The sequence below is a fragment of the Salmo trutta genome, unplaced genomic scaffold (genome assembly GCF_901001165.1).
Source record: "Salmo trutta unplaced genomic scaffold, fSalTru1.1, whole genome shotgun sequence".
In the NCBI taxonomy this organism is placed as follows: Eukaryota; Metazoa; Chordata; class Actinopteri; order Salmoniformes; family Salmonidae; genus Salmo; species Salmo trutta.
In genome coordinates, this window is record NW_021822962.1 from 1,786,802 (window position 1) to 1,810,219 (window position 23,418).

Below are 23,418 nucleotides of genomic sequence, written 5' to 3' on the forward strand. Positions count from 1 at the left end.
AGAAGAGAAGAGACAGCCAGGAGAGAACAATCAACAGAGAAGGTCACTGATATGTTACAACTCTGCTAGGCTACTGTTGTAATGTCCCAATGGCACCCTATTCCCTATCTAGTGCACTACATTTGAGCAGGGCACTAGATAGGGAATAGGGTGCCATTTGGGATGTAACAATAGGCTACTGTGGGAGACTACTTTCTAGACTACTAAAATGAAGAAGTACCTGAAATAAGTTATGCATAGAGGCAGCTTGTCCAAAAACCAAAAATATAGAGGCTATACCATATGCCTTCCCTGAATATTTGAAAACAGTTTAAATAATGTCTGGGCTTTTACATGTATATTTTAGTCATTAGCAGAAGCTGTTATCCAAAGCGACTTACAAATAGTACATTAATTAAATAGCCCTGACATTATTTAGGACTAAGCTAAATATCCGTGTTTGTGCTTCAATAGTCTATTACAGTAGAGTTTAGCCTACTTACCGGTATTACAACTGCTAGGTTACAATATTATACATTGATATCTTAATTATCCTATGTCATTTATATACATCATATCATTTTATAAGCAGGTGCTTATTTACATATATACTAAAAATATAGGCTATTATTTGTGTTATTAATGTTAATAAAGTGTGACGGAGAATATTAGCCACAAAATATTAATTTCTGTAACCCCCTGGAAAAATAACCGGGGGTTTAAAAATGAAGACCGCAAAATACAGCCCAGGTTACATCAAAGTCCCAACTTCCATTCTTTAAACAGATCCTTAAGGCATCTTCCGGAACGTATCTCCTTTATTTATTACAGTGTATCAAGTTTCATCTCATTTGAATATCACTTCAATGTGTTTATTGCCGTCGCGTATCAGCCAATCACAAAGCGAGGACCCGGGCTCCAGTGGTAGAGAGATGTAGGCGTTGAAAGTGAACCAAGCGCTTGAAGATCTAGGGGCCAAAACGCTGCGCTTCAGACTCACACTCTGCAAGAGGGACATGCCAAAAAGGATTGAAGTGTGACTCAACTGTAGGGAATGTAACAAAGAAACGGTCTACAGTAAAAGTAGATTGTGTGTAACCTAAAGAAGAGGATGTTTACTGTTTTCCTGACGTTTTCTTTCATGGCAGTTGATTTCACTGAAGAGAAGCGGCACTCGGACTTGCTATTGAGTTTTGGGGCAATTTTTCTTCCACTGTATGTGTAGGATACTTTGATGCAGTTTTAAAAAATGCTCTCATTTGGCCGTGTTCTTGTTACTTTCAGTGGTTTCTTGACAGCTGCGAATAGTTTTTAGGAACCTAGCTGCGCTTTTTTGGCATTTACCTGCGTTACGTCTCACGGAGGAGGCTATTGAAGCCTTCTTTGGTCCCAAAGACTTTTGAAGGGGTATAGCCAACTCATTGTACGGGATTTTCCATCGGCGAAGAACTGTGACATGGACGCGCTTTGGGTCTGCACACTTTTTCTGCTCGTAAAGGTAAGTGTCATGTCGCTCCTATTCCTGATAGACATAGGCTGGAACTCACTAATATATCTCACAGGCTACAGTCCAGTAATACATGAACAGATCAATTCCCTGTTGTTTTCTGCTGACAGTGCGATGTATAGTAACGCACATTACTGTCCTACATGAGGTGAATTCACTATTTAGCCAATCTGCATAAAGTTAATGTTTTTCGCTACATTCTAAACTATGTTGGCATTACGCACGCGCTACATTGTAAATACATGCATGTATTTTATTTAACCCTTATTTTACCAGGTCAGTTGACTGAGAACACGTTCTCATTTACAGCAACGACCTGGGGAATAGTTACAGGGGAGAGGAGGGGGATGAATGAGCCCATTGGAAGCTGGGGATGATTAGATGCCTTGCATCTTGATTGTGTTACATTGTATTGTAGTCCACTTCTCACTCTACATTTACAATCCTCTGTATAGCTACAGAATGTGACATATTGTCATTATCTACAACTCTCCTGCTTTTACTCAGAGATAAACTCTGTCTTTTATCTTTCTTACTAATTGATAAGATGTAGGCTGTATTATTACTATGTGTCATTTAAACGTTAATGCAGGTAGTTAAAGTGAGAGATTTGATCTGTACAGATCAAAGTGTCAAAATAATCCTTTCCACAGCTGGAGAACAGGACAATTTGACACTCCATCTCCTTTCAAGTCCAACAGACCTGAGGGCCTGTAGAGGAGAGGAGAGGCAGCAGCTCATGTCTTGTCATGTTCCCAGGGCCTAACCCTTTCTTCAAGATCAAAGCACTGGAGATAAAACTCCATCAGATCTTTATACACTCTGCATTCGTGTGACCCTGGAAAGATATTTATCTGTTTAATGAGGGGTTAATATCAACAAACGTTCAGTTTAAATGGAAAACAACGTTTGGCTTCCCCAAAACACACCTTTGTTTCTATCACAGAGGTTTGTTTGAACATTTAAAAAAAATATATATTTTTTGGTGAACTTCTCCAATGAGTTTTCTCTGCTTAATATGAATGTTTTTTTAAACCTGAATGTATTAAAGATCATTATACTTGTCGTTGAATCACACGGCCCACTAATGTTAGTGGTTTGATTGTCCAAGGTTCTCTGTGACATTACCAAACTCTATTACAATTCATAGATAGTGCCATAGTCCTTCCTTGCGGCAATTCCTGGTAGAAATGCGTCATGAGTAAAACTATTGCTGCGGTCTGGATATCCGGAGCAAAGAAATGATCATTTCTCTCAGTCTGTGGCGAGAGAAGGGCGACCCTGTTTGTAACAGAACAGTAAATGTAATTTCCATTTAGACGCTAAGCAGTTTTCTGAATGGTTTTCACTTGAACTCCCAACCACCGCTTTGCTTTCCCACAGCGACATCTTTGAGAGAGTAAGTCAGCATTTTGAGAACTTTAATAATAAATTGCAGACAGACAAGCAGACAAGCATGGCTATTGGTATCCAGTAGGTTGTCATACTGTTAGGAGGAGATGGAAAGCTCAGCATATTCCCTGACTGGAACAAAACATGGTTCAACAACAAACAAAAAAAGTTCCAGATTCCAAACGTTGACTTTTTAAAGATGACCTGCTACTGCTGATGACAGTAATCCGTGTGCAGATTAAAATCATGGACCAATCAGACAGGCAAGCAGATCTAGCTCCACCCTCCCTACCCATCCCTCTGCCTTAGTGTGTACGTCCCAAAATGGCACCCTATTGCGTATATAGTGCACTGCTTCCCAAATGGCACCCTATTCCCTATATAGTGCACTACTTTTGACCAGGGCCGATAGGTCCAGATTTTGGCCAGACTTGCCCAGATAATGAGTCATGGAGGCAATTATTTGCATCCCAAATGACACCCTATTCCCTATATAGTGCACTACAGGACCTCTATCTACATCTCCTGTTCTTCTATCTGCTGGAGGTGTCAGTGTGAAGGTGGTGACACCATGCTGCTGCCCCCAGAGTGGAGGTGGTGACACCACGCTGCTGTCCCCAGGGTGGAGGTGGTGACACCACGCTGCTGTCCCCAGGGTGGAGGTGGTGACACCACGCTGCTGTCCCCAGGGTGGAGGTGGTGACACCACGTTGCTGTCCCCAGAGTGGAGGTGCTGACACCACGTTGCTGTCCCCAGAGTGGAGGTGGTGACACCACGTTGCTGTCCCCAGAGTGGAGGTGGTGACACCACGCTGCTGTCCCCAGGGTGGAGGTGGTGACACCACGCTGCTGTCCCCAGAGTGGAGGTGGTGACACCACGCTGCTGTCCCCAGGGTGTGAGGGTTAGGATGGAGGTGGTGACACCATGCTGCTGCCCCCAGAGTGTGAGGGTTAGGATGGAGGTGGTGACACCATGCTGCTGACCCCAGGGTGTGAGGGTCAGGGTGGAGGTGGTGACACCATGCTGCTTTCCCCAGGGTGTGAGGGTCAGGGTGGAGGTGGTGACACCATGCTGCTGACCCCAGGGTGTGAGGGTCAGGGTGGAGGTGGTGACACCACGCTGCTGACCCCAGGGTGTGAGGGTCAGGGTGGAGGTGGTGACACCATGCTGCTGACCCCAGGGTGTGAGGGTCAGGGTCAGGGTGGAGGTGGTGACACCACGCTGCTGACCCCAGGGTGTGAGGGTCAGGGTCAGGGTGGAGGTGGTGACACCATGCTGCTGACCCCAGGGTGTGAGGGTCAGGGTCAGGGTGGAGGTGGTGACACCATGCTGCTGACCACAGGGTGTGAGGGTCAGGGTCAGGGTGGAGGTGGTGACACCATGCTGCTGACCCCAGGGTGTGAGGGTCAGGGCGGAGGTGGTGACACCATGCTGCTGTCCCCAGGGTGTCAGGGTCAGGGTCAGGGTGGAGGTGGTGACACCATGCTGCTGACCACAGGGTGTGAGGGTCAGGGTCAGGGTGGAGGTGGTGACACCATGCTGCTGACCACAGGGTGTGAGGGTCAGGGTGGAGGTGGTGACACCATGCTGCTGACCCCAGGGTGGGAAGGTCAGTGTCAGTGCAGAGGGAGAGCCCTGCCTCCTGGGGCTCCCCACCCTTTCATGTGTTCATCACTCTCACGTGGAAAGGCTGCTGCAGCCAAGGAGTCAAACATCATGTCAAATGGGATCGCACTGCAAAAAGGCCCAAGGGCTTCTTTAGGGAGTGTGTGTGCATGAATGCTCACGCGTGGGTGACTGCACGCTTATGAGTGTACGTGCACTTCTGTGTGTACATATGCTTCTGTGTGTACGCACACCTTTTGTGTGTGTGTGTGTGTGTGCGTTGCTTGTGTGTGTGTTGACGGAGTGACTGTGACAGCCGTGGAGTTCATAGCCCCTTTTGAAAGCAGATAGGGCTCCATGGTGGTCTCCTCTCACCAGGGAATCAAGTCCTCTACTACTGAAGTGGAGAGAGCAACTGCAGCCCCTCAACTCTCTCCAGCGGCCCTGGAGCAGACAGATCAGGTCTGTGTGCTCTCTTTTCTCAAGCTCCTTGAGCCAAGGAGGTGTCGACTGTGTAGGCTGCTTGCCTCTGTATATATGCAAGTCCTGAGCTACCACATAACAGTCTGAAAATAGTTTATATAAGCTAGCATATAACAGTCTGAAAATAGTTTATATAAGCTAGCATATAACAGTCAAATAGTTTATATAAGCTAGCATATAACAGTCTGAAAATAGTTTATATAAGCTAGCATATAACAGTCTGAAAATAGTTTATATAAGCTAGCATATAACAGTCAAATAGTTTATATAAGCTAGCATATAACAGTCTGAAAATAGTTTATATAAGCTAGCATAAAACAGTCTGAAAATAGTTTATATAAGCTAGCATATAACAGTCTGAAAATAGTTTATATAAGCTAGCATATAACAGTCTGAAAATAGTTTATATAAGCTAGCATATAACAGTCTGAAAATAGTTTATATAAGCTAGCATATAACAGTCTGAAAATAGTTTATATAAGCTAGCATATAACAGTCTGAAAATAGTTTATATAAGCTAGCATATAACAGTCTGAAAATAGTTTATATAAGCTAGCATATAACAGTCTGAAAATAGTTTATATAAGCTAGCATATAACAGTCTGAAAATAGTTTATATAAGCTAGCATATAACAGTCTGAAAATAGTTTATATAAGCTAGCATATAACAGTCTGAAAATAGTTTATATAAGCTAGCATATAACAGTCTGAAAATAGTTTATATAAGCTAGCATATAAAAGTCTGAAAATAGTTTATATAAGCTAGCATATAACAGTCTGAAAATAGTTTATATAAGCTAGCATATAACAGTCTGAAGTAGTTTATATAAGCTAGCATATAACAGTCTGAAAATAGTTTATATAAGCTAGCATATAAGTCTGAAAATAGTTTATATAAGCTAGCATATAACAGTCTGAAAATAGTTTATATAAGCTAGCATATAACAGTCAAATAGTTTATATAAGCTAGCATATAACAGTCTGAAAATAGTTTATATAAGCTAGCATAAAACAGTCTGAAAATAGTTTATATAAGCTAGCATAAAACAGTCTGAAAATAGTTTATATAAGCTAGCATATAACAGTCTGAAAATAGTTTATATAAGCTAGCATATAACAGTCTGAAAATAGTTTATATAAGCTAGTATATAACAGTCTGAAAATAGTTTATATAAGCTAGCATATAACAGTCTGAAAATAGTTTATATAAGCTAGCATATAACAGTCAAATAGTTTATATAAGCTAGCATATAACAGTCTGAAAATAGTTTATATAAGCTAGCATATAACAGTCTGAAAATAGTTTATATAAGCTAGCATATAACAGTCTGAAAATAGTTTATATAAGCTAGCATATAACAGTCTGAAAATAGTTTATATAAGCTAGCATATAACAGTCTGAAAATAGTTTATATAAGCTAGCATATAACAGTCTGAAAATAGTTTATATAAGCTAGCATAAAACAGAACCGTACACAATGATTCTAATATAGTTCATCAAAATTCTAACAAGTCAGCACGTTTTTGGAACAAGATTCCACTCTGATGTCATATGCAAATCGGCTGACTTTTCATGTTGACTTTCTGAACTGCCTATTCCTGTTCAGTAGGCGAGTACGGAGAGATTTTACACAGGTCACACATTCCCTCTGAGGTCCATAAATCGGAGCTCTGTTAGTCCCAGTCCTGATTACTGTGGTCATTAAGCCACGGGCAGTGTGGATGTTTATACACACACACACACACACACACACACACACACACACACACACACACACACACACACACACACACACACACACACACACACACACACACACACACACACACACACACACGAACTGGTGCACAGAGGGGAATATTTAACTCTATATTTGGTCAGCACAAGAGGAAATGCCAATGGGTCTGGCTCTGCAGAGCAAAGTAGAGCTGGAGTGGACCCTGTCTGGACTTTCTCTCCTGTGTGTGTGTGTGTGTGTGTGTGTGTGTGTGTGTGTGTGTGTGTGTGTGTGTGTGTGTGTGTGTGTGTGTGTGTGTGTGTATGTTGACAGTTTCTGGTCTATAGCATGATGAAGCAGCAGTTGGAGATGCTACCAGACAGCATCACTGCCACAAATATTTATAATTCAGTGGATGGGTAATTGTATGTGTGGGGTACAGAGATGAGGTAGTCATTCAAAATCATGTTAAACACTATTATTGCACACAGAGTGAGTCCATGCAACTTATTATGTGACTTGTTAAGTAAATGTTTACTCCTGAACTTATTGAGGCTTGTCATAACAAAGGAGTTAAATACTTATTGACTCAAGACATTATGGGGTATTTTGTTTAGGTGAGTTACACAAAATCTGAATGTAATCCATTTTATATTCAGGCTGTAAAACAACAAAATGTGGAAAAAGTCATGGGGTGTGAATACTTTCTGAAGGCGCTGTACGTTCCCAGTTTAAAATGATACCAGTAGACAATGTACACCAGATTATGTACATGCCTTTTAAGTGCTGAAATATAAAATAGTTTAGTGCAAATCCAACCCTTGTAATTTAGGTACAGTATGACCTTTTTTAGATGACAGTTAGGCTACAGGAGCTGAGCATTACAGGTAACATTTTATGAGGTTCATTTATTTCATTCATTTTAGGAATGTTGCTTGCAAAATGATTGCAGTTGTTCCCATAGATAGACAGTACATGGTTGCTCAATGTATCACTGACCTTCGCTAAGCTAGCAACTTGGCTAACACAGCTAGCATTTTAAGTCAATAATATGCTGTTTTTATAAAAATGTTGTTGGCTTTATAATTGTGAGAGACATTTTTGTAGCTAGTAGCTAGGAAGGTAGTCATACCTAGGTAGCTTAGCTGACCTTTCTCAAAATTAACCTCATTATGGCTAGCTACTTCTTGTCTCTTGTGCTAGCTTTTATAGCCAAATATCCCTTCAGAAACTTACAACAGAAAAATATTGATATGGCCAGCATTGGAGACCATTTCTCCCCTCTTACTGCAGCTTTAGCTCATCTGGAAACAACAGAGAAATGCTGTGAAAACCAGCGTGCTGTAATCATTCTAAAATGCTGTAAAAACCAGCGTGCTGTAAACATTCTAAAATGCTGTGAAAACCAGGGTGCTGTAATCATTCTAAAATGCTGTGAAAACCAGCGTGCTGTAAACATTCTAAAATGCTGTGAAAACCAGCGTGCTGTAAACATTCTAAAATGCTGTGAAAACCAGCGTGCTGTAATCATTCTAAAATGCTGTAAAAACCAGCGTGCTGTAAACATTCTAAAATGCTGTAAAAACCAGCGTGCTGTAAACATTCTAAAATGCTGTGAAAACCAGCGTGCTGTAAACATTCTAAAATGCTGTGAAAACCAGTGTGCTGTAAACATTCTAAAATGCAGTGAAAACCAGCGTGCTGTAAACATTCTAAAATGCTGTGAAAACCAGTGTGCTGTAAACATTCTAAAATGTTTAGAAAACCAGCGTGCTGTAAACATTCTAAAATGCTGTGAAAACCAGCGTCCTGTAAACATTCTAAAATGCTGTGAAAACCAGCGTGCTGTAAACATTCTAAAATGCTGTGAAAACCAGCGTGCTGTAAACATTCTAAAATGCTGTGAAAACCAGCGTGCTGTAAACATTCTAAAATGCTGTGAAAACCAGCGTGCTGTAAACATTCTAAAATGCTGTGAAAACCAGCGTGCTGTAAACATTCTAAAATGCTGTGAAAACCAGCGTGCTGTAAACATTCAAAAATGTTTTGTAAACCAGCGTGCTGTAAACATTGTAAAATGTTTTGTCACCAGTGCTTGTTTTGTTGAAATGTTGTTGTCCTCACTGTTGCTCCTACGGCACTAATCTGGTGAGCACCTTTTGGAGCTCCGCCCAAGCAAGGCATTGGATTGGTTTGACATGTTGTGAGGTGTCACTGATTCCGGGTTCCGACCCCTCTTTAGCTGATTTCTGCCATGGAACTTCCCCAGGCTTCCCGTTTTAGGGGAGCCTGGTTCGTGACAAGGCTTGTGCATTCCAAATGGAACCCTATAGGACTCTGATCAAAACAAGTCCACTACATAGGGAATAGGGTGTCATTTGGGACACAGGCTAAATACACGGCCATTGAAAAAGACTACAAGCCATTAGCCAAGCTCTTCTCACATAACTCACTGTGATGGGCCATTCTCACATTTACATTTTCTGTCATTTAGCAGACACTCTTATCCAGAGGGATTTACAGTCAGTAGTCATTTAGCAGACACTCTTATCCAGAGGGATTTACAGTCAGTAGTCATTTAGCAGACACTCTTATCCAGAGGGATTTACAGTCAGTAGTCATTTAGCAGACACTCTTATCCAGAGGGATTTACAGTCAGTAGTCATTTAGCAGACACTCTTATCCAGAGGGATTTACAGTCAGTAGTCATTTAGCAGACACTCTTATCCAGAGGGATTTACAGTCAGTAGTCATTTAGCAGACACTCTTATCCAGAGGCATTTACAGACAGTTCATTCAACTAAGGTAGGAAGAACAACCACACATCACAGCGATAAGACAACCACACATCACAGTGATAAGACAACCACACATCACAGCGATAAGACAACCACACATCACAGCGATAAGACAACCACACATCACAGCGATAAGACAACCACACATCACAGCGATAAGACAACCACACATCACAGCGATAAGACAACCACACATCACAGCGATAAGACAACCACACATCACAGCGATAAGACAACCACACATCACAGCGATAAGACAACCACACATCACAGTGATAAGACAACCACATATCACAGTGATAAGACAACCACACATCACAGTGATAAGACAACCACACATCACAGTGATAAGACAACCACACATCACAGCGATAAGACAACCACACATCACAGCGATAAGACAACCACACATCACAGCGATAAGACAACCACACATCACAGCGATAAGACAACCACACATCACAGTGATAAGACAACCACACATCACAGTGATAAGACAACCACAGCTCACTGTAGAAGCTCATGTGATCACTGAGATGAATACCTGTTGAAACTGAGCTCCCATCACCCTGATACTGCAGATCTGTGCTAGCTGAGGTTCACATGCTGTCTGGCTCCTCAAATAGTGGTGCAATAAAACCTCTGTGCTGTTTTTCTTGGCATGAAACGTGCCCTCCTTCCCTTCAAAGATGTTCTCTTTCTAGTGGTGGAATTGTTTCAGTGCAGTTTTGTGACTGGAATGATCAAATCAAATCAAATGTTATTTGTCATATTGGCCGAATACAACAGGTATTTCACCTTACAGTGGAATGCTTACTTACAAACCCTTAACCAACAATGCAGTTAAAAAAATAGTGTTATATTTACTAAATAAACTAAAGTAAAAATGTTTTATTCAATTAAAAGTAACACAATAAAATAACAATAACGAGGCTATATACAGTCAATGTGCAGGGGTTCAAGTTAGTGTAGGTCATTTGTACATGTAGGTAGGGGTAAAGTGACTATGTATAGATAATAAACAGTAAGGGGTTAGTGGAGGTCATTTGTACATGTAGGTAGGGGTAAAGTGACTATGTATAGATAATAAACAGTAAGGGGTTAGTGGAGGTCATTTGTACATGTAGGTAGGGGTAAAGTGACTATGTATAGATAATAAACAGTAAGGGGTTAGTGGAGGTCATTTGTACATGTAGGTAGGGGTAAAGTGACTATGTATAGATAATAAACAGTAAGGGGTACAGGTTAGTGGAGGTTATTTGTACATGTAGGTAGGGGTAAAGTGACTATGTATAGATAATAAACAGTAAGGGGTACAGGTTAGTGAAGGTCATTTGTACATGTAGGTAGGGGTAAAGTGACTATGTATAGATAATAAACAGTAAGTAGCAGCAGTGTAAAAACAAATGGATCAATGTAATAGTCCGGGTAGCCATTTGATTAATTGTTCAGCAGTCTTATGGCTTGTGGGTAGAAGCTGTTAAGGAGCCTTTTGGACCTAGACTTGGCGCTCCGGTACAGCTTTCTGTGAGGTAGCAGAGACACCAGTCTATGAATTGTGTGACTGGAGTTTTTGACCATTTTTTGGGCCTTCCTCTGACACCATCTAGCATATAGGTACTGGATGGCAGTAAGCTTGGCCCCAGTGATGTACTGGGTCATACGCACTACCCTCTGTAGCACCTTACAGTCAGATGCCGAGCAGTTAACATACCAGGCGGTGATTCAACCGGTCAGGGGGATAAGGTTTTGTCGTGCCCTCTTCACAACTATCTTGGTGTGTTTGGACCATGTTAGTTGTTGGTGATGTGGACACCAAGGAACTTGAAACTCTCGACCCGCTCCACTACAGCCCCGTCGACGTGAATGGGGCCATGTTCGGCCCTCCTTTTCCTGTAGTCCGCTATCATCTCCTTTTGTCTTGCTCACGTTGAGGGAGAGGTTGTAGTCCTGGCACCAAATTGCCAGGTCTCTGACCACCTCCCTATAGGCTGTCTCATCGTTGTCTGCGATCAAGCCTTCCACTGTTGTGTCGTCAGCAAACTTAATGATGGTGTTGGAGTCGTTCTTGGCGACGCAGTCGTGGGTGAACACGAGGGGACTAAGCAAGCACGACTAAGGGGCACCCGTGTTGAGGATCAGCGTGGCAGATGTGTTGTTGCTTAACCTTACCACCTGGAGGCGGCCTGTCAGGAAGTCCAGGATCCAGTTGCAGAGGTAGGTGTTTAGTCCCAGGGTCCTTAGCTTAGTGATGAGCTTTGTGGGCACTATGGTGTTGAACGCTGAGCTGTAGTCAATGAACAGCATTCTCACATAGATGTTGTTTTTGTCCAGGTGTGAAAGGGCAGTGTGGAGTGCAATTGAGATTGTGTCATCTGTGGATCTGTTGGGGTGGTATGCGAATTGGAGTGGGTCTAGGGTTTCTGGGATGAAGATTTTGATGTGCGCCATGACCAGCCTTTCAAACCACTTCATGGCTACCGACGTGAGCACTACGGAGCAGTAGTCATTTAGGCAGGTTACCTTTCGCTTTCATGGGCACAGGGACTATGGTGGTTTGTTTGAAACATGTAGGTATTACACACTCGGCCAGGGGGAGCTTGAAAATGTCAGTGAAGACACTTGCCCTTTGGTCCGCACATGCTCTGAGTACACATCCTGGTAATCTTTCTGGTCCCGCGGCCTTGTGAATGTTGATCTGTTTAAAGTTCTTGCTCACATCGACTACGGAGAACGTGATCACACAGTCGTCCGGAACAGCTGGTGCTCTCATGCATGCTTAAGTGTTGCTTGCCTCGAAGCGAGCATAAAAGGCATTTAGCTCATCTGGTAGGCTCGCATCACTGGGCAGCTCGTGACTGGGTTTCCCTTTGTAGTCCATAATAGTTTGTATGCCCTGCCACATCCGACGAGCACCAGAGTCAGTGTAGTATTCGATCTTTGTCCTGTATTGACACTTTGCCTGTTTGATGGTTCGTCTGAGGGAATAGCAGGATTTTTTTATAAGCGTCCGGATTAGTGTCCTGCTTCTTGAAAGTGGCAGCTTTAGCCTTTAGCTAGGTGCGGATGTTGCCTGTAATCCATGGCTTCTGGTTGGGCTATATGTACGGTCACTGTGGGGACGACGTCGCAGATGCACTTATTAATGAAGCCGGTAACTGTGGTGGTATACTCCTCAATGCCATTGGATGAATTGCGGAACATATTCCAGTCTGTGCTAGCAAAACAGTCCTGTAGCGTAGCATCCGCATCATCTGACCACTGGCATGGTGTGTGTGTGTTTGCGTGCGTTCATGTGTGCATTCCCATTTGTGTGTTTGTGTGCGTGCATGTGTGTGACACCGTTTGTGTTTGTGTGTGTGTGCGTTGGTTCCTGTGTGTGTTGGGCTCGTTGGAGGCTCCACATGTTGACACAAGCTGCTTCTTGGAGCAGACATCGGAGACAGCGGTTTCTCCCAAATGGCACCCTATTCCCTACGTAGTGCACTACTTTTGACCAGAGCCCTATTGGCCCTGGTTAAAAGTAGTGTACTATAAAGGGAATAGGGTGCCATTTGGGAGTGAGTCGGGGAGAAATCAGAGGGTTGTTTAGCTGTTAGCAGGAGGTTAGTTGTTAGACATCTGTTAGTTCCTGTCTTCCCTCAGGCTCCAGGGATAATGGCTAGTGGGTCAATCAGCCCTCAACATGGGCATGTTTCAGATGCCTGACTGCTTTAGAGGAGGGCCTTGATGGGGGGAGGGGGAGGAGTGTGTGTGTGTAAATCTCTTGTTCTTAGAGTGAGGGGCGGGCGGGAGGGAGCGACACACACACACACACACACACACACACACACACACACACACACACCTGCAGGGCTGGGGGGGGACATCAAAGGCCCCCTCAAAACAGACACACATGCTGGGCTGCGGGGGCTAACTGACACAGCCGCCTGGGGCTACAACGGTCTCCCCTCCTCCTCACCCTCCCTCCCTTCCTCCCACCCCTCACTGTGTCTGAGGACAAGAGACACACACACACATTGTGACTATAATGTCATTCACACCCATGTGGAATGTGTCAATGTGGGAGGGAGGAAGCCCTTTCTACTCCTTCCTTCTTCCTCATGTCTCAGTGTTTTCCTTCTCCTTTGTTTTACTCTTTCCATGGGTCTAAAGCCAGTCTGATTAAAGCCAGTCGGATTTAAAGCCAGTCTGATTTAAAGGCAGTCTGATTTAAAGGTAGTCTGATTTAAAGGCAGTCTGATTAAAGGCAGTCTGATTAAAGGCAGTCTGATTAAAGCCAGTCTGATTTAAAGCCAGTCTGATTTAAAGCCAGTCTGATTTAAAGCCAGTCTGATTTAAAGCCAGTCTGATTAAAGCCAGTCTGATTAAAAGCCAGTCTGATTAAAAGCCAGTCTGATTTAAAGGCAGTCTGATTTAAAGGCAGTCTGATTAAAGCCAGTCCCTCCTGCTAGGCTGCACTGGGCTCTATAAGCCCTTAGGAATGTCTGATGTATCCCTCATGTTTAACACACACTGGGGCTGCCTTCCAAAAGGCACCCTATTCCCTATAGAGTGCACTACTTTTGAGCAAAGCCCGGCGAGCCCTATAGACCCTGGTCCAATGTAGAGCCCCATATAGGGAATAGGGTGCCATCTGCGCCTCAGTCTGGCCCCTCCATTACCCGGCCGGGGAAGATAAGCGCTCAGCACTCTGAAACAGAGCCAGATCAAAACATAAAAAATTACTATTTTCAATACGCCCACCTTCTCCGCACCTTCTCCCCATTCTTTCCGTCCGATGGTGAGGCAGGCAAAGGGGTGTGTGTAATTGTTTTCCTGATTTCTACACGAACATTGAGGTCATATTTTTGAGTGTTTGGTTGGTGGAACTGGACTGGCCTTGACTAAGACCAGCTGAGAGAGATGCTTGTGCTCTTACTCCTCCAAACATAGCTTGTCACCATAGTTTCCATCCTAGTCTTGAACATATCTATGTGTTGGCTTGTCACCATAGTTTCCATCCTAGTCTTGAACATATCTATGTGTTGGCTTGTCACCATAGTTTCCATCCTAGTCTTGAACATATCTATGTGTTGGCTTGTCACCATAGTTTCCATCCTAGTCTTGAGCATATCTATGTGTTGGCTTGTCACCATAGTTTCCATCCTAGTCTTGAACATATCTATGTGTTGGCTTGTCACCATAGTTTCCATCCTAGTCTTGAACATATCTATGTGTTGGCTTGTCACCATAGTTTCCATCCTAGTCTTGAGCATATCTATGTGTTGGCTTGTCACCATAGTTTCCATCCTAGTCTTGAACATATCTATGTGTTGGCTTGTCACCATAGTTTCCATCCTAGTCTTGAACATATTTATGTGTTGGCTTGTCACCATAGTTTCCATCCTAGTCTTGAACATATCTAGGTGTTGGCTTGTCACCATAGTTTCCATCCTAGTCTTGAACATATCTATGTATTGGCTTGTCACCATAGTTTCCATCCTAGTCTTGAACATATCTATGTATTGGCTTGTCACCATAGTTTCCATCCTAGTCTTGAGCATATCTATGTGTTGGCTTGTCACCATAGTTTCCATCCTAGTCTTGAACATATCTGTATTGGCTTGTCACCATAGTTTCCATCCTAGTCTTGAACATATTTATGTGTTGGCTTGTCACCATAGTTTCCATCCTAGTCTTGAACATATCTATGTGTTGGCTTGTCACCATAGTTTCCATCCTAGTCTTGAACATATTTATGTGTTGGCTTGTCACCATAGTTTCCATCCTAGTCTTGAACATATCTATGTGTTGGCTTGTCACCATAGTTTCCATCCTAGTCTTGAACATATCTAGGTGTTGGCTTGTCACCATAGTTTCCATCCTAGTCTTGAACATATCTATGTATTGGCTTGTCACCATAGTTTCCATCCTAGTCTTGAACATATCTATGTATTGGCTTGTCACCATAGTTTCCATCCTAGTCTTGAGCATATCTATGTGTTGGCTTGTCACCATAGTTTCCATCCTAGTCTTGAACATATCTATGTGTTGGCTTGTCACCATAGTTTCCATCCTAGTCTTGAACATATCTATGTGTTGGCTTGTCACCATAGTTTCCATCCTAGTCTTGAACATATCTATGTGTTGGCTTGTCACCATAGTTTCCATCCTAGTCTTGAACATATCTAGGTGTTGGCTTGTCACCATAGTTTCCATCCTAGTCTTGAACATATCTATGTATTGGCTTGTCACCATAGTTTCCATCCTAGTCTTGAACATATCTATGTATTGGCTTGTCACCATAGTTTCCATCCTAGTCTTGAGCATATCTATGTGTTGGCTTGTCACCATAGTTTCCATCCTAGTCTTGAACATATCTATGTGTTGGCTTGTCACCATAGTTTCCATCCTAGTCTTGAACATATCTATGTGTTGGCTTGTCACCATAGTTTCCATCCTAGTCTTGAACATATCTATGTATTGGCTTGTCACCATAGTTTCCATCCTAGTCTTGAGCATATCTATGTGTTGGCTTGTCACCATAGTTTCCATCCTAGTCTTGAACATATCTATGTGTTGGCTTGTCACCATAGTTTCCATCCTAGTCTTGAACATATCTATGTGTTGGCTTGTCACCATAGTTTCCATCCTAGTCTTGAACATATCTATGTATTGGCTTGTCACCATAGTTTCCATCCTAGTCTTGAGCATATCTATGTGTTGGCTTGTCACCATAGTTTCCATCCTAGTCTTGAACATATCTATGTGTTGGCTTGTCACCATAGTTTCCATCCTAGTCTTGAACATATCTATGTATTGGCTTGTCACCATAGTTTCCATCCTAGTCTTGAGCATATCTATGTGTTGGCTTGTCACCATAGTTTCCATCCTAGTCTTGAACATATCTATGTGTTGGCTTGTCACCATAGTTTCCATCCTAGTCTTGAACATATCTATGTGTTGGCTTGTCACCATAGTTTCCATCCTAGTCTTGAACATATCTATGTGTTGGCTTGTCAACCACTTACCACTCATCAGTTTGATCTATAAAAGAGTTCCCTCATCACTGGCATCTGCAGCACCGATAAATAAATCACTATCTATCTGATAATTGATGCTAAGCTAACTGTTTTGTTTCTCCTTCCAGGTTGCCCTGGGAGATGCCTGTGTTAGTGGGCAGTTCAGCCAGTCAGGGGAGTGCTGTAGCCCGTGTCCTCCAGGCCATGGGGTGGAGGTAGAGTGTGGGATGGAGGACACCAAGTGCCAGCCTTGCCCTGAGGGTGAGTCATGGAGGCAATAGGGTTTAGATGCTGTTACTTATGCCATTCCCCCAGTAGACATACAACTATAGTACATACATATTGATAATACTGTGAGATACATTCAAATCACCTATACCTTGTATGTTCCAGGAACGTTCTCCCCATCAGACGGTCTCTCCCCGTGCCTCCCCTGTGCCCGCTGCCCTGCTGGCATCCCAGAGCTGACCTCCTGCAGCGCCACCCAGGATACCCACTGTGATTGTGACCAGCACTTCTACCTGTGGCGGGATGGGAAGAGTGTGACGGGGCTGTGTGCCGCCTGCACCATGTGTGGACGTGGCGAGGGGGTGGTGAGGCTGTGTGGTGCCCGGGGGAACACCCAGTGCCAACCATGTCACCCAGGAACGTTCTCCGAGGAGAAGAGTGATATCAAGCCCTGCCAGGCCTGCTCTCAGTGCTCTGACACTGAGGTGGAGATCAGAGCCTGCCAGCTCAACTCTGACACCCTCTGCATGGGTGCGTCTCTGTGTGTATGGTGTGTGTATGGACTTAAAGTTGACCGGGGCAGCTCTAGCAGGGCAGCTCTAGCAGGGCAGCTCTAGCAGGGCAGCTCTAACAGGGCAGCTCTAGCAGGGCAGCTCTAACAGGGCAGCTCTAGCAGGGGAGCTCTAGCAGGGCAGCTCTAGCAGGGCAGCTCTAACAGGGCAGCTCTAGCAGGGCAGACATTTGACGAACTGACTTATTGGAAAGGTGGCATCCTATGACGGTGCCACGTTGAAAGTTACTGAGTTCTTCAGTAAGGCCATTCTACTGCCAATTTTTGTCTATGGAGATTGCATTGCTGTGTGCTTTATACAGTTGTCAGCAACGGGTGTGACTGAAATAGCTGAATCCACTCATTTGAAGGGGTGTCCACATACACTATATATACAAAGTATGTTTCCCATGCCAATAAAGCCCCTTTGAGGGAGGGGGAGAGAGGGAGAGAGGAGACATGTGGCCAACACCTGTACCCACACCTAATCTGAACACTTAGCAACACTCTTGAGGAAACATGAGCACAGTCCAACAGAGAGAAAACACTCTTAAGTGCTGCAGTCAAATGGCTCGGAGCCGACAGCTCTTAAGAGGGACAATCTAACTATCCCCACACCAGACCCCAGGGCCTTGGCACACTGGTGACCCCAACATGGTAACCCCTCACTGGCTCCAAATGACCAAGCCTTGGCCTAGTGGCCTGGATCTCCCCAGGAGTCTGGTCATCTGAACACACACAGGTCACCCCATCTGACAGTGTAGATAGAGGTCAGGGGAGTCCCCAGTCGTGTTTGATCCTAAAATAGGCTGGCTGTAGAAGGAGTAAGGAGGGGTTGGGGGGGGGGGGCATGACTGAGTCAGGGGCTGTAGTAAGGGGTAAAGAGGAGGGGGGGTTGACTGAGTCAGGGGCTGGTAGCTGACTGGGTCGGGGGGGCTGGTAGCTGACTGGATCAGAGGGGGCTGGTAGCTGACTGGATCAAGGGGGGGCTGGTAGCTGACTGGGTCGGGGGGGCTGGTAGATGACTGGATCAAGGGGGGCTGGTAGCTGACTGGGTCGGGGGGGGGGGGGTTGGTAGCTAACTGGGTCGGGGGGGGCTGGTAGCTAACTGGGTCGGGGGGGCTGGTAGCTGACTGGGTCAGGGGGGGCTGGTAGCTGACTGGGTCGGGGGGGCTGGTAGCTGACTGGGTCGGGAGGGCTGGTAGATGACTGGATCAAGGGGGGCTGGTAGCTGACTGGGTCGGGGGGGCTGGTAGATGACTGGATCAAGGGGGGCTGGTAGCTGACTGGGTCGGGGGGGTCTGGGAGCTGACTGGGTCAGGGGGGGCTGGTAGCTGACTGGATCAGGGGGGGCTGGTAGCTGACTGGATTGGGGGGGCTGGTAGCTGACTGGATCAGAGGGGGCTGGTAGCTGACTGGATCAGAGGGGGCTGGTAGCTGACTGGATCAGAGGGGTCTGGTAGCTAACTGGGTCGGGGGGGCTGGTAGCTGACTGGGTCGGGGGGGGCTGGTAGCTGACTGGGTCGGGGGGGCTGGTAGCTAACTGGGTCAGGGGGGGGGGCTGGTAGCTAACTGGGTCAGGGGGGGCTGGTAGTTGACTGGGTCGGGGGGGGTCTGGTAGCTGACTGGGTCAGGGGGGGCTGGTAGTTGACTGGTCAGGGGGGGCTGGTAGTTGACTGGGTCGGGGGGGTCTGGTAGCTGACTGGGTCAGGGGGGGCTGGTAGCTGACTGGATCAGGGGGGGCTGGTAGCTGACTGGATCGGGGGGGCTGGTAGCTGACTGGATCAGAGGGGGCTGGTAGCTGACTGGGTTGGGAGGGTCTGGTAGCTGACTGGGTCAGGGGGGGCTGGTAGCTGACTGGATCGGGGGGCTGGTAGCTGACTGGATCGGGGGGGCTGGGAGCTGACAGGCCCTCACAGACTACTGCTGCTGGATTAATTTTGGCAACAGGATCATTATTCAGATAGCTGGTAGTGTTACCAAATATGTTCACTGTTTGTGACTGTGTGACTGTGGGTCTGTGTGACTGTGTTTGAATCAACTGTAGGTATGAAAGCCCTCACATTTTATACACAGTCATTGACTTATTACAAAAAAAACATTGTGCCAATGGTAGATGTGTCAAGGCCCTTGATTTGATGTTGAGACAGGGATAAGGACAGGGCAGATATGTTGAGACAGGGATAAGGACAGGGCAGATATGTTGAGACAGGGATAAGGACAGGGCAGATATGCTGAGACAGGTATAAGGACAGGGCAGATATGTTGAGACAGTGATAAGGACAGGGCAGATATGTTGAGACAGGTATAAGGACAGGGCAGATATGTTGAGACAGGGATAAGGACAGGGCAGATATGTTGAGACAGGTATAAGGACAGGGCAGATATGTTGAGACAGGTATAAGGACAGGGCAGATATGTTGAGACAGGTATAAGGACAGGGCAGATATGTTGAGACAGGGATAAGGACAGGGCAGATATGTTGAGACAGGGATAAGGACAGGGCAGATATGTTGAGACAGGGATAAGGACAGGGCAGATATGTTGAGACAGGGATAAGGACAGGGCAGATATGTTGAGACAGGTATAAGGACAGGGCAGATATGTTGAGACAGGGATAGGGACAGGGCAGATATGTTGAGACAGGTATAAGGACAGGGCAGATATGTTGAGACAGGTATAAGGACAGGGCAGATATGTTGAGACAGGTATAAGGACAGGGCAGATATGTTGAGACAGGTATAAGGACAGGGCAGATATGTTGAGACAGGTATAAGGACAGGGCAGATATGTTGAGACAGGTATAAGGACAGGGCAGATATGTTGAGACAGGGGTAAGGACAGGGCCGATATGTTGAGACAGGTATAAGGACAGGGCGGATATGTTGAGACAGGTACAAGGACAGGGATGATATGTTGAGACAGGTATAAGGACAGGGCAGATATGTTGAGACAGGTATAAGGACAGGGCGGATATGTTGAGACAGGTATAAGGACAGGGCAGATATGTTGAGACAGGTATAAGGACAGGGCAGATATGTTGAGACAGGGATAAGGACAGGGCAGATATGTTGAGACAGGGATAAGGACAGGGCAGACATGTCAAGTGGCCCCCTTCTACCTTTAGTGTTTCCTTCATGGTTCAGTGGTTCTCTAATCAACAGTCTCCAATCTATCTCCAACCAACAGATAAGAAGCTCCACATCCTGTCTCGTCCCCCTGAGTCTGACGGCCCTCTGGCCGCTCCTCGCCTGCCTGGGTTAGGGTTGGTGAATGATGGAGAGGAGGCCAGCCCTTCCCCTGGAGGAGGAGCGGCCCCCAGGGCCCCCGGGTTCACCCCTCAGGATGATGGGAGCAGCAACCACATCCTGGTGTACGTATCAGTTCTGGCTGCTGTGGTGCTGGGCCTGCTGCTCTACGTCGCCTACAAGTGGTGAGTTGACAGGAGACACGCTGCCGTCTCATTGGCTGCATCCTGATTCTCCACACTTGAAGCATTGCATTGGCTGGAGGGAGTTGTTCAATTGTTAAATGCATGACGGGGTGGAGAATTGTTTGCAAACCTTTCGATTGCCGTCATGTATTTCTGTTATAGTTGTGATAAAAATGTTCCTGTTATGTTTAGTAACGTGTGTAAAAGTGCTTCCTCCCACCTCTCGTCAGCTGGACGTCGTATAAGCAGAAGCAGGCGTTGAGTAAAGCCCGCGCTGCAGAGCTGGGGACGTGTCCTGAAGGAGAGAAACTCCATAGTGACAGCGGCGTGTTCCTGGACTCACACAGCCTGCAGGATAGCCAACCAAGTAAAGGTAACAACAAACAGCCATCACAAGACTACACCAGAATTCACTTCACTGCACTACACTTTTACTTGAGTGAGAACAGAAGCCCGAGTTAAATACATGTTCTAATCTCTCTCAATGTAGAGCACATTTAGCATTTATCAGACACTCTTATGCAGAACAACTTACAGACGGCTTTTCTTATTGTCTTTTCTCATCTATTCTAACTGTTGAATGGCCTTGTGACTGTCTGTGTCTGTGGTGTATTCCACCCCCAGGTAGTAAGAGGGACAGTAAGCAGGACAGCCGTCTGTACATCAACCTGCCCCCCCACAGACAGGAAGAGGTGGAGCGTCTGCTCCAGGAGGGGAGCGGGGGCCGCAGAGGCTCCTGGAGGACCCTGGGGGCCGCGCTGGGCTACGAGCCCGAGCAGATGGACCTGTTTGGGCACGGCGAGGCCCCTGTACACACCCTTCTCTCCAACTGGGCCCAGCAGGAGGGCTCCACTCTGGGACTTCTGTGCTCGGCGCTGGCCCGCATCGAGAGGCCCGACGTGGCTGCCGCCCTCACCTGCCCTGCCCAGGGGGTGTCTGTGGTCTGAGGGGGGAGCCATGTTTAGTCCCAAATTGCACCGTATTCCCTATATAGTGCACTACTGGTAAGCTAATGGTCAAAAGTAGTGCACTATGTAGTGTGCCACGCAGCCACAGAGCCTTCCTCATGAGCCTGATAAGACTGGGTCGCATTCATTAGGAACCAAATGGAATGGAAAACGGACTGAATCAGGGAGTGACGACCTGAACTTGAACCAATAAGAAATGTTTGTTTTTGTTTTCAGTTGCGAAACATACTGCTGCGGTGTGTACTAATGAATACGACCCTTGTGGACTTAGGAGAGGATGGATGGGGCAAACAGCCCTCGTTCTCTCCCAGCGGGATGGCATGGTATGCCAGGGGCGGTACTCTTGACGGCCCCATAATGCCTCAGACATTTGAACTGAAGAGGACAGTGGAAGTGTTGTTGCTGGTTCATTGGACTGGTTCATCCTCTATTGGAAATGTACAGTATATCCACCATTCTTCCAGTATATATATAGCTGTTTTTTTTTACCATACTTGTGTATAATCTGCCCAAGCGTTCTAGGAATGGCTATTTATTTGCAGCAATGTCAGAAGGAGCCACTCTCTTTCCTGATTTGTTTTGCTGCAATGTGAGGAGGATGCACAACAGCTGACTGTAACTAACTGAACAGGCATGGGAATGAGATACTCTGTAGAACATTCTTTACAACTATCAAATAAAGGCATTCTGTTCATGTTAACAATCAGTCGGGAATTTTAAGACCATTGTAAATATTTGATCATAGATTCATTGTAATATAGTGTTAGAAAGGTTTTCAAGCATGAAGGAGCAATCACAAACATCTTTGACTGAGGCAACGTAGCATGCATGATGACACTCTCCCTCTCTCAGCCCTTAGCCACTCCATCTTAAAGACATTGGGAGGCCTCAAGTCAGTGATGTACTATCAGCATTGCTAATCACTGCCTCTCTCCTATCATGGTTTCTGGTGTGGCTGGCTATCCAGAACATTATCATTATGTAACAATCAGTCACTTATTCTTGTCTATATTCTAATGTCATGGTGTGTGTTTTTCTAAGATGTCGTTTCATATAATAAATGCTTTTGAAGGTGTGAGTGAGTGAGAGTCAAACGGTGCTCTCTGAGCTTGTTGTGTTACATGCTCTGACAAGTACAGTGGTTTCAGTCCTACCCGAACGTAAAAGCAAGCAGCTACCTGCTCTGTGCTAGTTTATTCTGAAGATAATCAATGGCCGTCTTTGTTTGTCTCAGTAACCTAACTGAACAGGGGTGTGACTTGTAACATAAATTAAACAAGTATGTGGTCATGTCAGAGGAAAGTATGGAAGACTTCCATTTACAGTTGAAGTCGGAAGTTTACATACACTTAGGTTGGAGTCATTAAAACTCATTTTTCAACCACTCCACAAATTTCTTGTTAACAAACTATAGTTTTGGCAAGTCGGTTAGGACATCTACTTTGTGCATGACACAAGTCATTTTTACAACAATTGTTTACAGACAGATTATTTAACTTATAATTCACTGTATCACAATTCTAGTGGGTCAGAAGTTTACATACACTAAGTTGATTGTGCCTTTAAACAGCTTGGAAAATTCCAGAAAATGATGTCATGGCTTTAGAAGCTTCTGATAGGCAAACGGACATCATTTGAGTCAATTGGAGGTGTACCTGTGGATGTATTTCAAGGCCTACCTTCAAACTCAGTGCCTCTTTGCTTGACATCATGGGAAAATCAAAAGGAATCAGCCAAGACCTCAGAAAAATA

The 23,418-nt window shown here is 45.2% G+C and overlaps 1 protein-coding gene across 1 annotated transcript; it reads left to right on the forward strand.

The window, feature by feature from the left end:
* The first annotated feature begins 900 nt into the window (after positions 1 to 900).
* Positions 901 to 22,741, forward strand: LOC115187671 (tumor necrosis factor receptor superfamily member 16-like). The gene is made up of 6 exons (XM_029746661.1): positions 901 to 1,477; positions 16,616 to 16,748; positions 16,881 to 17,246; positions 20,455 to 20,698; positions 20,929 to 21,071; positions 21,323 to 22,741. The coding sequence occupies exons 1-6, from the start codon at positions 1,436 to 1,438 to the stop codon at positions 21,643 to 21,645; spliced, it is 1,251 nt and encodes a 416-aa protein (XP_029602521.1). The 5' UTR covers positions 901 to 1,435; the 3' UTR covers positions 21,646 to 22,741.
* Positions 22,742 to 23,418: the final 677 nt, after the last annotated feature.